This window comes from Cygnus olor, chromosome 21 (assembly GCF_009769625.2).
Source record: "Cygnus olor isolate bCygOlo1 chromosome 21, bCygOlo1.pri.v2, whole genome shotgun sequence".
NCBI classification, from domain to species: Eukaryota; Metazoa; Chordata; class Aves; order Anseriformes; family Anatidae; genus Cygnus; species Cygnus olor.
The window spans coordinates 659,268-672,871 of NC_049189.1; the positions used below are offsets into that span (position 1 = coordinate 659,268).

Below are 13,604 nucleotides of genomic sequence, written 5' to 3' on the forward strand. Positions count from 1 at the left end.
GAAACGTCAGCCTTTGCTGTTACTGCCAACATACCTCAAATGAGAATCTCAGCCAAGTTAATTTTTTTTAACTGTTTTTTGTGTGTGAACTTGCACAAGTGTACTTCGGAACAGAAACTATTATCACTTGGGTTTGATGGGCATTAACAACAGAAAGTTTTACTCTCAAATTGCTCTCTTTAATAATGGAAGTGCTGCACAAGCTGTAGGACCTCAGGCAGGGGAAGACGTGCTGGGGACCTGGTTTGCTGCGCTGAGGACCCACGTCTGCCCAGCGGTGTGACCGAGGCATCCCCGGGTTACCAGGTGCGTCGCGTGTACGTGCCCCGTGGGGCAAGGGGATGGAGCTCCGCCGTGCTCTGGTGCTGATGCAGCTCCACCGCTTGCTGGGGAGCAGGAAGCTCCCACGGCCTAGGTTTTAAGCCCCCACAGCCCGGGTTTTAAGCCCCCCAGTGCAAATTCCCGTGTTGCATGAACAGTGTGGTGCTTGCGTGACCAAGCTGCTGCGTTCACCACTAAAGCCAGGGAAAGAAAGCTGGGTGAAAGCCACGTGTCTGAATGTACTTCAAGGAAAACCATAACCACTGCTAACACAAAGACTAAAATAGGTTGAACCCAGGTGTTTTTGACACAAGTCTGTATCTCCAGAGAGCAGATCTCTCACATACAGCCTGGCCGTTACCGTGTGCACGCTCCTTGCTTAACGCGCTGCCGCTGGTTAACGCCGATGGTGAGCGTGGAGCATTTGGCTCTCGGCGTTCAGCTCGAAGCCCCGGGGTCTTCCCGAGCGGTGCTCTCGGTCCCGCTTTTCTGCTTGCTTCGGCAGCGCTCCTCGTTCTTCAGGAGCGGGTCCTCGGGGGCGAGGGTGGGCGTGCGGCCGCCCCCTCGGCTCCCCAGGGCCCGCTCCCTGCTCTCCTTGCCGCCGGGTGAGCCGTCCCTAGGGCAGGCGGCCGTGCCCGCTGGGTTAAGCTGCTCTTTCCCAAGCTCTAATCCCTTCTGAGCCCTTTAGAGGCACCTCTAAATATCGCTTGGAGGGCACGCAAGGGCTCCCAGGGCTCCTGGAAGTGCTTCTCCTCCCTCCCTTGTGTTTGGGAGGCTCAAGAGAGGCACGGGGCACTGCTGATGGTACCGAAGCCGCCCTGCTGCCGGGACGTGGCCTCGCTGGGGTCCCGCAGGGGCTGAGGGCTGCTGTGGGGCAGGGCACGGCGTGCCCAGGTGGCTGCGCCGAGACCACAGCTGTCACCTCACCTACCTGTGTGCTGCCTCGCTGTTGTCGTCGATCCTGAGCAGCGTCTGCGTGTGCTCGTCCTTGGGCTCCCGGGGCTCCTGCAGCCTGCGGCGGGACCAGGGCTGGGTGCGGCACGCGGGGAGGGCGACGGGGGCCGGGCCCCCGGCACCGAAAGCACCCGTGCTGCTCACCTGGGCTCCAGCCGCTCCTTCACCTTGGCGATGGAGCGGACGTAGGGCGCGATCTGCTTGGTGATGGTGGTCAGGCAGCTGTTCTCCTGCCGCAGCTGCAGCAGGTCGTGGAGCTGGGCTGGGGGGCGAGAGCGGGCTGTGGCCGCGGCTCCCGGGGCGGCTGTGCCTGCCAGGCGGGCATCGGCCGTACCTTCGTAGATCTCCTGCTCGTTCGCCACCCTCTGGTACGTCTCCTCCCAGACCTGCAACGGGGAGCGGGAGCTGGCGGTGGTGCGGGCGGGCGGCACCCAGGGTGGGGGAGCACCCGTCGGGCCGTACCTCCTCGAACACGCTGCGCATCATCTCCACCGAGGAGTAGTGGGCCGCGATCTGCACGTCCATCTGCAGCGACTTCTGCAGGATCTCGCTCATGATCTCTGTCCGGATGAGGGAGTGGTGCTTGGTGAGGTCGCGGTGCAGCTCCTGCACCTGGTCCTTCAGGCCCTGGATCTCCGTCTGCAGCATCTGCGCGGGGCGGGGGCAGAGGGCAGCAGCAACAGGCAGCGAGGGAGGGGGCTGCCCCCACGCCCCCCGTCCCGTCCCGTGCCCCTACCCGGTAGGTGTTCTCGTAGTTGCGGCAGTGCTCGGCGAAGGGCGTCTCGCGCCCCTCGGCCAGCAGGACCTTGGTGCTGATGTACCGGTGCAGCGTCGGCTTCCGCACCATGGAGCCCGTGGACATCTTATCGCCGCTGGGGGGGCAGCCGGGCACGATGAGGGTCTTGGAGGACTGGCCGACGGGGATCCTGCGCGGAGGGCGACAGCGATGCAGTGCAGATGGTGGCAGGGGGAGGCGCCCGGGGGGCGACACCGGCTCAGCCCTGCCACCCCCGGACCCCGGCTCTCCCCTCAGCCCCACACAGCTGGAGCTCCCCGGGGCTGCCCTGAGCCCCAGGATCGCGGTGCCCAGGGCTGGGGATGTGTCAGCCCCTGGGAAAGGAGCCGCCAAAGCTCCCCAAATGCTTTCCTGCGCTCGGGTGCCCGGGTTAGCTGGAAGCACGCTGCACTGCCCCAAAATCCAGGTTTTCACAGTGAGCCCTGAGCCGGTGCTCGCTGCCCTGCTCGGCCCGGCATCCTGGTGTACGCAGCTCCACGAGCTCAGCCCTGGCACGAAGGAGGCAGGAGCTGGGCTTGGCACGGCCAGGTTTGTACAGGAAAGGACCTGCCCCGCTCCGCACACCTCCAGCTGAGGCTGGGTCAGCTCCGAGGCCGGCAGCCGCTCCTGTGATGGGAGCGGGGCTGGTTCCTGCAGGGCAGAGCCCCAGGAGGTCACAGCCTCTGCCCCCCGCCCGCTTCTCCCTGGTCCCGCGCCCCTACCTGCTGCCACCACCTCCCCAGGCTCAGCTGCCCCACCGTGCGGCCCCCGCAATCCTACCGTGCAGCGCTGCACCACCGCAGTGCCGCCGTGCAGCTCCGCTATCCCGCTGTGCGGCCCCACAGCCCCGCCGTGCCGCGCCAGGGCCCCGGTGCTCAGCTGCCCCGAGCTGCGGAGCCCGGCGGGGCGCGAGGAGCGGTCCCCATGGGGCGGCAGCGCCTGTTTGTCCTCTCTGCGGGGCGAGCGGCCGGGAGTGCCTGGCAGGGCCCGCGCCGCTGTGACATCAATGGGCCTAAATATATCCCAGGCGAGGAACTGCCGGGCACTTCTCTGAAATTCTGATAAAAATAGTGGCGGGCCAAGAGGCTGCGGGGCCGTGGCAGAGCCGGGTGTGCGGTGAGCGGGAGCTGGCGTTGGCACGGCACCGCCCGGGGCACAGCAGCGCCCTCGGTGCATCTGGGGGCTGGGGCTGCGCTGGGGAGCGGGGTGCAGACTCGCCTGGGTGCCCGCTGCCAGCCCTGCCCGCCTGCCCCGCTTCCCAGAACTGTCACTTGAAGCCCCCGTGCCTGTCGTTCATCAGCACAGCTGTGTTCAGTGCTGTCCCCGGGCCACCTCCAAGGTGACAGGCTCAAGGGCAGCAAGGGGGGCAAGTCTGGCATGGCAGGGTGCACGTGCCGGGGTGCCCGGCGGGATGCAGAAGGGACGCGTGGCACGGTGCACGGCAAGATGCAGGGGGGTGCGCAGCAGCGTGCACGGTGGGTGCGCAGTGGGGGGGCAAGCGGGATGCGGAGCTGGGCGCAGGCTGGAGCAGGAGCGGGCTGGGGGCTGCGCTGGCTGCTGGGGGTGCCGGTGCAGGGCGAAGCCGGCGGGGCTCTGCCCCCCCTGCTTGCACCCCACACAGCTGTGCTCATCGCAGCGGCCTCCAGGGGTGCTCGCCACCCGCCCACCCCTCCCGGGGGCACCCCAGCACCTCACATGTTTGTGCCGGCGATGCCAGGCCCGATGCCACCGGCGCTGCCCACCACGGAGCGGCGAGGGGTGAGCATCAGCAGGGGCTCCAGGCAGCGGGCGAACTCCGCCCGGTACTCGGTGTTGATCTGCGGGGCGAGATGGGGGCGAGCGGGGCTGGGGCGGGGCAGAGCCGGGGGCCGGGGCTGCCCGTGGGGATGGCGGGCAGAGGCTCAGCCGCGGGCTCTACCTTGCTGGTCTGGGCCGGCCGCAGGCGGTGGGGCAGCTTCACGATCCTCTGCAGCCTCTCCATCAGTTGCTGAAAGGCAGCGGCGGGGCAGGGCTCGGGGGTGCCCGGCACGCGGCCCGGGGGCCCAGCACCACGTCAGGGTGCGCCGGCTGCCCCGCGGTGCCGGTGCTACTCACGTAGCCCAGGTCCAGGAACTCGGCTTTGTTGGCGGAGCTCAGGAAGGCCGAGCAGATCACCAGGTGGACCTGTGCGCGGGGGTGTCACTGCTGCCACCTCCCCGGGGCCCCTGCCTGGCTTCTGGGAAAGCCGTTTCCCAGAGCCGGGGGTTGGCAGGCGCGTGACGTCCCTGCCTGGCACGGGCCCTACCTGCAGGGTGGGCAGCAGGGAGGCGAGGTGGGCGAGCTGCTCCTTGAACGCCTTCTCCTTCTCCTCGTGCTGGCTGCGGCAGAGCAGGCGAAGGGCACCGGCTGTGGGCGAGCTGCCCGGCCCCAGGCACCCCAGGAGGGAGGCACCCACTCGAGCACCCGTGGGTGCCAGCAGCTCCCACCATGACGGCTTGGGAGGACCCGTGCCAGCGGGTGCTGCAAGACCCCCACGTGCGCAGAGATGCAGCCGTGGCCCCTCACCTCTGCACAGCTTTCAGCAGCGCCTTCTTTCTCTCGGAGAGCTGCTCCTGCAAACGGCAAGGATGCCACACGTCCCGCGGCTCCGCCGCACCTCGGCACTGTGCCAAGGAGCTGCGTGGGCACCCGTGGGCGCAGGGAGGGGTGCGCTGCCCCGCCGGGTCCCCCACCTGCATGCCGCTGAAGAGGGCGTTGATGGCCGTCTCCTCCTGGCTGGCGCTGTTGCGCACCTCCTCGATCATGGCCTTGAGGAGGATGATGGCCTCGCGCGTGGACGTCTGCAGCTCCTTCACCGCCTGGCCAAGGTGGCGCGGTGGCTGTGGCACTGCTGCTGCCTCCGTGCCTGGGCCCCGCGCCCCCGCGCCCGCCTACCATCACCGCCTGGTCCAGCTTCTCGCAGCCCTGCACGTACGCCGTCTCGATGTCGATGCAGTGCGCCCGGCTCTCCCTGTGGCAGGGGGCGGGTGTGAGGGCACGGCCGGGGCGGGGACGCAGGGACACGAGGACGCGGGGACACTTACCCCTGCATGTCCCTGAAGCAGTTGATGCAGAGCATGGACTTCTTCTCGGTGGAGAACATGATGTAGGGCTCCTCGTGCAGCGCTGCAAGGGACAGGGGTGTCACGCCCGCGGTGGCGCGGCGCGGCACGGCGCGGTCAGTACTCACGGCACTTCTTGTGGATGTCCTTGGTGCGCTTGGAGAGGGAAACGATCTCGTGGCGGGCGAAGACCTTGGCGCGGTGGGTCTCCTCGCGGCACGGGGCGCAGAGGGGCTGGCTGCAGGTGTTGCAGAAGCACATGGCGTCCAGATCCTGCGCGGGCACAGCGGGGTGGTGGTGAGGGGGGCACGGCGGGGGTCCCACAGGGTGCTGGCGCCCTGCCCGCCCGCCCTCACCGCCTTGGCGCAGCGCCGGTCGCAGTTGGCGCACTGCACGTCCTCCTCGCCGTCGGCCGAGCTGTCCACGAGGAACTGCAGGAGCCGGTCCACGGGGGGCAGCCCCGTGCCCCCCCTCACCACCGAGGGGTGCCTGCGGGACGGGGCCGGGCGGGGGCTCAGCCCCAGCCCTTTCGCAGGGCGCCGCGCGGGGCCGGGGCCGCGGCCCGGAGTCCCGGGCTCGGGGGCGCCCACGCGTGTCCGCGTCCCCGCGCCTTACCCGCAGAGGGGGCAGCGCAGGCGGCCGTCGGCGGCGCGGCCCGCGCAGGGCAGCTGGCGCAGAAGTTGTGGTAGCAGTCGAGCAGGCAGGGGTGCTGGAAGGGCTCGTGGCACAGCAGGCACACCAGCGGGTGCCAGGCGCCCTTCTCCAGCTCCGAGCAGCTCCCCAGCGGGGAGAAGATGCCGCCGGCCATCCGCGGGGCGGCCCCGGCCCCGGCCCCGGCCCCGCCGCCCGGCCCCAGCGCGGCCCGGGAGGCACGTCCCCGGGACGGCTATTTTTAGGGCGCGAGCTGCCTGCGGCGGCCGCCCCCCGGCGCGGGGGGGGGGGCCGGCACCGGGCGTGCGCGGGGAAGGGGCCTCCCGGGGGGCTGCGCGCCCCGCGCGGGGCTGTCCCGGGGCAGGAGCCCCCCAGCCCCACGCAGGCGGGTGCCCCCCAGACGGGGGGTCCCCGTGGTGAGGTGTCCCCAGGATAGGGTGTCCCCCGCGGTGGGGCGTTCTCCGTGACGCGGTGTCCCCCGTAATAGGGTGTCCCCAGTGATGGGGTGTCCTCCGTGGTGGTGTCCCCCAGGAGAGGGTGTCCCTCGTGACGGGGTGTCCCTCGCAGTGGGGTGTCCCCCGTGGTGATGCGGCCCCTGTGATGGGGTGTCCCCGTGGTGTCGCGTCCCCGTGGTGAGGCGTCCCTCGTGATGGGGCGTCCCCGTGGCGAGGTGTCCCCCGCAATGGGGCGTCCCCCGCTGCGGTGTCCCCGGGGAAGGCGCGGTGTCCCCGCACTGGGATGCCCCTCGTGGCGGGGCGTTCCCCGGTGCGGGTGTCCCGCTGACGGCGGGGCGTCCCCGTAACCGGCTGCCCCGCCCCGCGCCCGGTCCCGGTGCGGGCGCAGCCCACCTCCGCCGGCGGCACCGGCGCCGCGCTCGGGGAAAGGGGCGCGCCGGCGGGAACCGGGCCCCGCCCCCCGCCCGCAGACCCCGCCCCCCGCCCCGCCCCCAGGCAGCACTGCCCGCCGCGGCGCGGCCGGCCGCCATCGACGCTCTCGGCGCTCCGCGGGGCTCCCTGCGCACTGCGCGCCCCTCCCCGCCGCTTGCGCGCGGCCCGGCGGCGGCGTGGGCGCAGGCGGTGCCGCGGCCGGCGCATGCGCCCTGGCCGCCCGAGGCCCCTTCCGCGCATGCGCGCGGCGCGGCGCTCCCTTTCTGCCCCTCGCTGGAGCCGCCATGGCGCCCGTGGTGAGCTCCGCCGGGCCCCCGCCCGCCCGCCGCCCCCCCGCCGGCCCCCGCCCCGCCGGCGCCGGCACCGCCACGCTCGGGCCCGGCGCCGACCGGGACCGCGCCTGCTGCCCGGCCCGGCTCGGCCGAGGCCTCCCCGGGGCGCCGAGCACGGGGCGGGAGGCCCCGGCCCCCCCCGCCGCTCCCCGGGGAGCGGCCCCGGCCCCGGCCCGAGCGCGGCCCGGCCCCCCCCGCCTCCGCCTGCCCCGGTCCCGGTCCCGGCCCCTCTGCCTGCCCCGGTCCCCGGCCCGGTCCCGGCCGCCCCCCTTTGTTCGCCCCCGCCCCCCCTGACGGTGTGCTCTCTCTCCCTGTGCCGCAGAAGAAGCCGGCAGCGAAAGGTGGCAAAAAAAAGAAGCAGGTGCTGAAGTTCACGCTGGACTGCACGCACCCCGTGGAGGACGGCATCATGGACGCTGCCAACTTCGTGAGTGCCGGGCCCCCGCTGCACGGGGCGGGCGGCTCAGGGCGGCTGGTGGGGGCCTGCGGCGCTGCTGCCCTCCCTCTCTGCCCCCGCAGGAAGCGCCTCTCGGGCAGTTCGCGCCCCCAGGAAACACCCTAAGGGCAAACGGAGGCTGCGTGGAGACTGTCTTAGCTTTGTCATTGTTAAACGATTCGCCCCTAAAGCGTGCGCGTCTTTCTGTCTGTGGAACGGTATTTAGTAGGCGTTCCCTAAGGAATCAGCTTTCTATTAAGCGTTGATAAACAGCACGGGAGGAGAGCAGTAAATTTCAGCACCGTCTGATGAGTGCTTGCAGTCAAACTGCCTCAAGCTGTGTTCAGGCACGAGCACGGATTTGAGACAAGAGCTTGTGGCAAAGACGTCCTTTGGGAATGGGAATTAGAATAGTGCTGTTGGAAGGGACCTACAAAGATCATCAAGTCCAAGAGAAATTGGAAAGCATCTTGTCGTTTCCCTGGCACTAACTCAGTTCAGAAAGTAGGAGGTGTTGAATTGTGTAGTCCATTCAGACTTGGGAAAATCACTTTTGTAAAGGTGTGAATGGGCCAGCGTGAGCTGGTGGGCTCGGCTGTGAGCAGCATCAAAGCCTCCCAGCCTGCAGGAAAAGGGCTTTTCCTTGCTTTTTGTTGACACGTGGTAATTCTGTCTCTTCCCAGTTCTAACCAAAATGTCGGAATGCTGAATGCAAACAAGCTGCAGACGGCCCTGTCTAAGCCGTCCCTTTCCACTCTTTCAGGAGCAGTTCCTGCAGGAGAGGATCAAGGTGAATGGGAAGGCCGGTAACCTGGGCGGGGGCGTAGTGACTATCGAGAGGAGCAAGAGCAAGATCACTGTTACTTCAGAGGTTCCTTTCTCAAAGAGGTGAGGACACGGGGGCGTCCCGCGAGGCGCAGGACGGCTGGCTTCCCTGCCGTGCTGCTGCAAGGTGGCTGGGAGGCTGCTGGCTGCGGCGAGCTCCGAGCCTGTGGGAAGTCACGGCAGGAGGGCGTTGTGAACGTTGTGCTGGGGAGTCTCTGCTCTTTATTTGGTCTTTGGTTAACGATGGCTTCAGGTCCTTTGCTCGTGACCGAATTGAGCTCCCCTGCATGAGCTTTCCCCACGCAGTGCTGTGGGTGTGTGTCATGAGGAGCTGCTTCATTTTCCTCAGGTTGCAGTGCTCAGTGAACATAAGTTTCTGAGGATGGTGTCGTTAGTGCCAGTTTCCAGGGCTGCAAGATCCAAACCCCCTCTGTTAGACAGGAGGGTGTGAGGAAACACTTGAAGTAGCAAAGAGGTGTCCTGGTGCGTAAGGTGCACCAAGGCCCATTGACTCTCTTAAGCACTGTGTGAAATTGGGCACAGTGACTGTTTCTGAATGATTTTTAAGGCGGATACGTGGTTGAAATGCCTGCTCAGGAGGCTGGCCGTGCGGGATGCCCAGCTCCAAGACGAGCGTGGAGCTCGGGGGTTGATGCACAACCAAGCTGTTCCACCGCCACGTCCTTACCCTCGTCCTGCTGGGCGTCCGCCTAGTTCTTGTGACTGCCTGGTGTTTCTGCCCTTTATTTGGCTTTGATAAACTTGATTTTTGCTGTGGTGGAGGTAGCAAGCGAGGAAGCTGGAGGTGTGAAATAGTGGAAAGAGAACTGTGCGTAAGGACAGCTGCTGTGCTGCTGGCTTGTCCTGCTCTAAAAGCGTCGGTGCCGCACCCGAGCGGCTTCTGTGTCGGTGCGGTGCCCGACGCATCCCAGGAGCTGCTGAGAAAAGTGCAGGGAGCAGGGGACGGATGGTGCCTGTGCACACGGAGGTGCTCTGCTTGTCGAGCTGCTGCTTTTCTCTGCTGGAATGGCCGCACGGGTGGCCCCTCGTGCCCGGCGTGCGGCAGCCGCCTCGCCTTGGAGGGCGAAGCGGGGAGGCGCTCCCAGCCCTGCGGGGCAGGGGGGCTCCTGCCCGGGGGAGGCAGCCGGCAGCGCGGTGCTGGCTGCTGCCCCGTCCCCAGGCAGGCGGCGGTGGCTGGCATTGCTCTGGGTGCGCTGGGAGCCCTCCTTCCCGCGGGGGAGCCTCCTTCCCGCGGGGATTTGCGGCCGTCAGAGCCACGGAGGGGTCTGACAGCAACCGGCCTGGGGTGGGGGCGTGCGGCGGACGGGGCTCCTTGGCGCTGTGAGGGGAGCGCCGCAGGGCATCGATCCGCTCCAGCCCCGTCCCTCGCCGCAGGGCGGGCGGTTGTCGTGGGGCCCGGGGGTGCCGGCGCGGCCCCACGTGTGCCCCGTGCCGTGTCGGTGTCCCCGCAGGTACCTCAAGTACCTGACCAAGAAGTACCTGAAGAAGAACAACCTGCGCGACTGGCTGCGCGTGGTCGCCAACAGCAAGGAGAGCTATGAACTGCGGTACTTCCAGATCAACCAGGACGAGGAGGAGGAGGAGGAGGAGGACTAACCGCGCGGCCCCGGGAGCGTTTTGTACATTTTCCTGAATAAATTGTGGGGGAAAAAAAAAAAAAAAAAAAATCTCTCGGCGCTGCCTGTTCGGGGCGGGCCCGGCGCGGCGCGGGCGGGGCGCGGCCGCCATCTTGGCGCGGAGGGGCCGCTCCCGGGGCTCGCCCGGCCGCTGCCGGCATGCGGGGGCCGGCGGCGGGCGAGGAGCTGCCGGAGGAGGCGGACAACGACGAGGACGTCTCGGGTACGGGACGGGGCGGGGGGGGCGCGGCCGGGCACGGTGCCCCGCGGGGGGGGGGGGGCGCTGCCCGGGGCCGTTGGGGGGCGCGGGGAAGGCTCGGGGGGGGGGGGGGGGGCGGGCACTGTCGGGGCTGCGGCCGGGAGCGGGGAGCGGCACCTGTTGGGGGGGGGGGGGGGGGCAGCGCCCCCGCGCCGGGACCCGGTAACGGAGCGGAGCGGAGCCGTCTGTCTGTCGGGACGGAGCCCCGCGACACCGCCGGCAGCCGGTCCTGCAGGGCGCGGCGGGACCCCCGGCACGGCCCGGGTCGTGGATCTTCAGCCCCCGTCTCCCCTCCCTGCTTCAGCCCCCGTTTCCCTTCCATCCTCCAGCCCCATCTCCCCCCCCCCATCCCCTCCGCTGCCCCCCACAAGCACCAAGCCGGCCGTTGGTGCCCCCGGAGCAGCGCGCTTGCAGGCTGCCATCCCCAAAGCTGTGAATTTTGGGTCCCGGCCCCGGGGGTGCTCGCAGCGCAAGGGAAGGGCAGCGGGCGGCGAGGAGCCCTGCACCCCCCCCGGGGGGAGGCCGGGGTCCATCTCCTGTGGTGCTGGGAGTGCCGGGCTGTGCAAGATGGTGTCTGGAAGAGGAGGCAGGGAGGCCTGGAGGTGCAAAACGAGGTTTTCTCCATGTTCCTTGGAGCGTATTTGTTTGTAACCACCACTAGATACTAAGCAGCCCAGCCGAAGCACCGATTGTCAGGGTGCCTCTGGCGCCGGCTGGAGCGTGAGGCTGCGTCTCCAGCCTGAAGACCCCAAAGTTGTGCTGGTTTTCTTTTGGAGCAGCGCTTGCAGGAGGCCTGGGTCTGCCCGGTCGTGACTGCATTGTGTTAGTCCTTCCTCACGTGCTCCCTGCTCCCCTGAAAGATGCTCTGTGTCGTCTTTCTGAGCCCAGCTGTGGGCAGAGTCCAGTCCTGCTGCGGGGCTCTCCCAGACCCCCTCCAGCAGGCTGGGGGCTGTGCTGTGCCCGCAGGAGGTCCCGGGGGTGGTGGGGTGGCCTCCAGGTGCTGCCCAGCTCCCCCTGCACCTGAGGGCGTCCACGGAGCTCAGGAGCGTGCCTTGGCCAGGCCAGGGCCGGTGGTTTGACCCAGACAAGGAACCTGTCCTGGCTAATGAGTCTGGGGCGCTATTGCTGTGTAAGTTCAGAAATTAAAGAAGGGAAAAAATAGCGAAGCGGATCTTAAAGAAATGCAGAGGTTCCATGAGGAGCCGGGACTCACTGGTAAGTGTCGGCGCTGGGGAGGTGATGATGGCAAGGAAGGCAGGCATGTGAGTTGGAGCTCAAGTGCGCGTGGTGCTTCCCCAGCTCAGAGCCATGGCAGACCAGCCTCCTGCGAGCTGTGGCACCCATCTTCCACGCCAGGCCTGCTGCTTCCTCGTTCGCCTTGGTTGGATCGATTTTAATGGGCTCTGCTGGGAAATCTAAAGGGTAAAAGATAAAAGCCTAATGCTTCCTAATTACCTAGATCCAAATCAATAAGAGCGGGCAGCACATTAGCATCCTGATGCGCCTGTGTCAGCAGAGAGCAAAATGCAGATGATCAAAAATGCTGGTACCAGTTTGTGTAAGAATGTGCATGGGAAACGGGAAATGAGAAGTGGTGGCGCAGGCGCTCCTGGGCAGGGGTCCGTCAAGGCTCTTCTTGAAGGGGCAGCGGTGGAGTGGCTGCTGGGTGCCCAGGGAGAGCACACTCGAGTGCTGTGTCCTGTGTGTCTGTGACATCCATCCCAGTAAGTTGTCCCTTTTGTCCTCAGAAGAAGATGATGGGGTCCTGGAAGGACTGGATGAGTTTTTCCCAGAAGAGCAAGTTGCTGTGCAGAAAAAGAAGAAATCCAAGAAGCTGAAAGACAGCAAGGCTGCCAAAATCAAGAGGAGGAAGAAAGAGGTAACACTGCATGCTCAAAAACGAGGCTGGTGGGTTCCTGCTAGGCTTCTGGGAGATGACAGAGGGTCAGGGCTTGAGCAGTTCTTGTCCAGCTCTGATGCTCTCTTGTGGTGCTTGCTGCCTCTGCTTAGCTGTACATTTTTGGTCCTGGAAGGTTGGAGATTTTTTTTATTGTTTTGTCCAAAGAAAGAAATGAATGGTACGGAAACTTACGATGTGCAGGAAATAGTAACCAAACGTGGCAAAGTGCTGGGACAATTCCCAGTCTGTGAGGTTCGTGTTCCTGCGGTGCCAGGCAGCTCCTCTTCTCTCCCGCTGACCACTTGCAGGATGGTTGAGTTTTAGCACTTCTCCAGTATGTCTGTACCCTGCTGTGCTGTGCCAGGAATACAGGCTGTGCCATCAAATATGGCACTGATATGACAGTGATGTAATGAAAGATGAGGAGAGGGCATCCATCTGCGCTCTAAGTGTTCCTCTTTCTGGTTGCTGGCATTTTGAGAATCTGTTCCTTTTAGTGTGTTTCCTTTAATGCTGGAAATGCATGCAGTAAATATTACTGACAGTCCTTCGTTGTGCGAGCTGTGTGTACGTAATCTTGATCTCCCTGTGCTCGCTCCCATGTCCTGCCCGTCACATGTTGGATGGTGAGCTGACGATTAGACCTCGCAGACGAGGAGAGCTGCGAGGATGAGGATGTTGCCTCCTGGGGTTCTCAGTGCTGAGATGGCAGAGGTAGAGCCACCAGGAAGCGTGCAGGCAGGTGTTGGTGCTTTTGGGGTTTGCCATATGCCACATGGACACGGCAGGCAGTGCTGGCACTCTGCCCTCTCTCCCTTGCACCAGGGTGCCCAGGCTCCCGCTGGGGCTGTGGCGCTGATGTTGTGATGTGTGATGGTGACATCCCCGTCTGCCTGGTCGTTGTCCTGCCGGCGCTGCAATGCAGCACCTCCCTGCAGTTGTCCCTGGTGGCAGACGGTAAGTCCTGCTGCCACGAGCTGTGCCGGTGCCTTGTCTGGGCAAACCAACGCGTTGGACGCATGGCCAGTGCAGGACCGGAGGTTTCTGCGGACGACGGTGTGGGCTGCACCGGACCAGAGCGTTCTGCAAGGAAGACCGGGTAGAGGCTCCTCAGGGTTTAGCGTGTGGAAGGATTTTGGGGCCTTTTGTGTGAAAACAAAGACAAGGCATCATGTCTTCGGGTCTCACATTACCTGAATCATCCTTCCCCTCACCCACTTCTAACCTGGGACTCTCCTTCGTGTCCTGTTTGATGGCTGGGTGGCCGTCACGCCCTGGGCAGGGCTGTCACCGTCCCTGCGGCTCCTGCATGCTCTCAGAAGGGCAGGCTGCGTCCCCTTCGCGTCCCCTCGCAGGGGACCGCTGATGTTGTTCTCTTCCAGTCATCGCTGCCACTCCCCGTGGGTCCTGTGAAAACAGATTGGCTGGATGAAGTTGCACATTAAAGTGCTTTTGCTAGTGACGGGAGTGAGGTGTGCATTTAAAAAAATAAGTGATTTGGTCCTGCACTGTATTACCTGGCAGGCTTTGAGCAGAAGTCAGAGCCC

The 13,604-nt window shown here is 65.9% G+C and overlaps 3 protein-coding genes across 8 annotated transcripts in view; 2 read left to right on the forward strand and 1 right to left on the reverse strand.

Moving 5' to 3' along the window:
* Positions 1 to 45: 45 nt before the first annotated feature.
* RNF207 (ring finger protein 207) lies at positions 46 to 6,003 on the reverse strand. Its single transcript, XM_040533620.1, is given in 18 exon segments — positions 46 to 937; positions 1,253 to 1,333; positions 1,420 to 1,537; positions 1,610 to 1,661; positions 1,738 to 1,923; positions 2,012 to 2,201; positions 3,746 to 3,867; positions 3,969 to 4,037; positions 4,145 to 4,213; positions 4,335 to 4,407; positions 4,595 to 4,641; positions 4,762 to 4,887; positions 4,964 to 5,039; positions 5,113 to 5,194; positions 5,259 to 5,403; positions 5,487 to 5,619; positions 5,746 to 5,792; positions 5,795 to 6,003. Coding segments are annotated over 18 exon segments (1,938 nt in total). The 5' UTR covers positions 5,939 to 6,003; the 3' UTR covers positions 46 to 759.
* Positions 6,004 to 6,810: 807 nt separating this feature from the next.
* RPL22 (ribosomal protein L22) lies at positions 6,811 to 9,949 on the forward strand. Its single transcript, XM_040533314.1, has 4 exons — positions 6,811 to 6,964; positions 7,323 to 7,427; positions 8,200 to 8,324; positions 9,734 to 9,949. The coding sequence occupies exons 1-4, from the start codon at positions 6,953 to 6,955 to the stop codon at positions 9,876 to 9,878; spliced, it is 387 nt and encodes a 128-aa protein (XP_040389248.1). The 5' UTR covers positions 6,811 to 6,952; the 3' UTR covers positions 9,879 to 9,949.
* A 40-nt stretch (positions 9,950 to 9,989) lies between these two features.
* The window catches only part of CHD5 (chromodomain helicase DNA binding protein 5), a 36,262-nt gene continuing 32,647 nt past the window's right edge, over positions 9,990 to 13,604 (forward strand). For 5 of the 6 annotated variants that reach the window (XM_040533305.1, XM_040533306.1, XM_040533309.1 and 2 more), the window contains exons 1-2: positions 9,990 to 10,121; positions 11,906 to 12,036. In XM_040533305.1, coding sequence (XP_040389239.1) covers positions 10,058 to 10,121; positions 11,906 to 12,036 — 195 coding nt within the window. In that variant the 5' untranslated portion in view covers positions 9,990 to 10,057. The remainder of the gene's footprint in view (positions 10,122 to 11,905; positions 12,037 to 13,604) is intronic. The other variant, XM_040533307.1, reaches the window with a different exon arrangement.

Coding starts and splice junctions, on each gene's coding strand:
- RPL22 (XM_040533314.1), top strand. Junction 7,428..8,199: donor TCATGGACGCTGCCAACTTC/GTGAGTGCCGGG, acceptor CCACTCTTTCAG/GAGCAGTTCCTGCAGGAGAG. Junction 8,325..9,733: donor GAGGTTCCTTTCTCAAAGAG/GTGAGGACACGG, acceptor GTGTCCCCGCAG/GTACCTCAAGTACCTGACCA.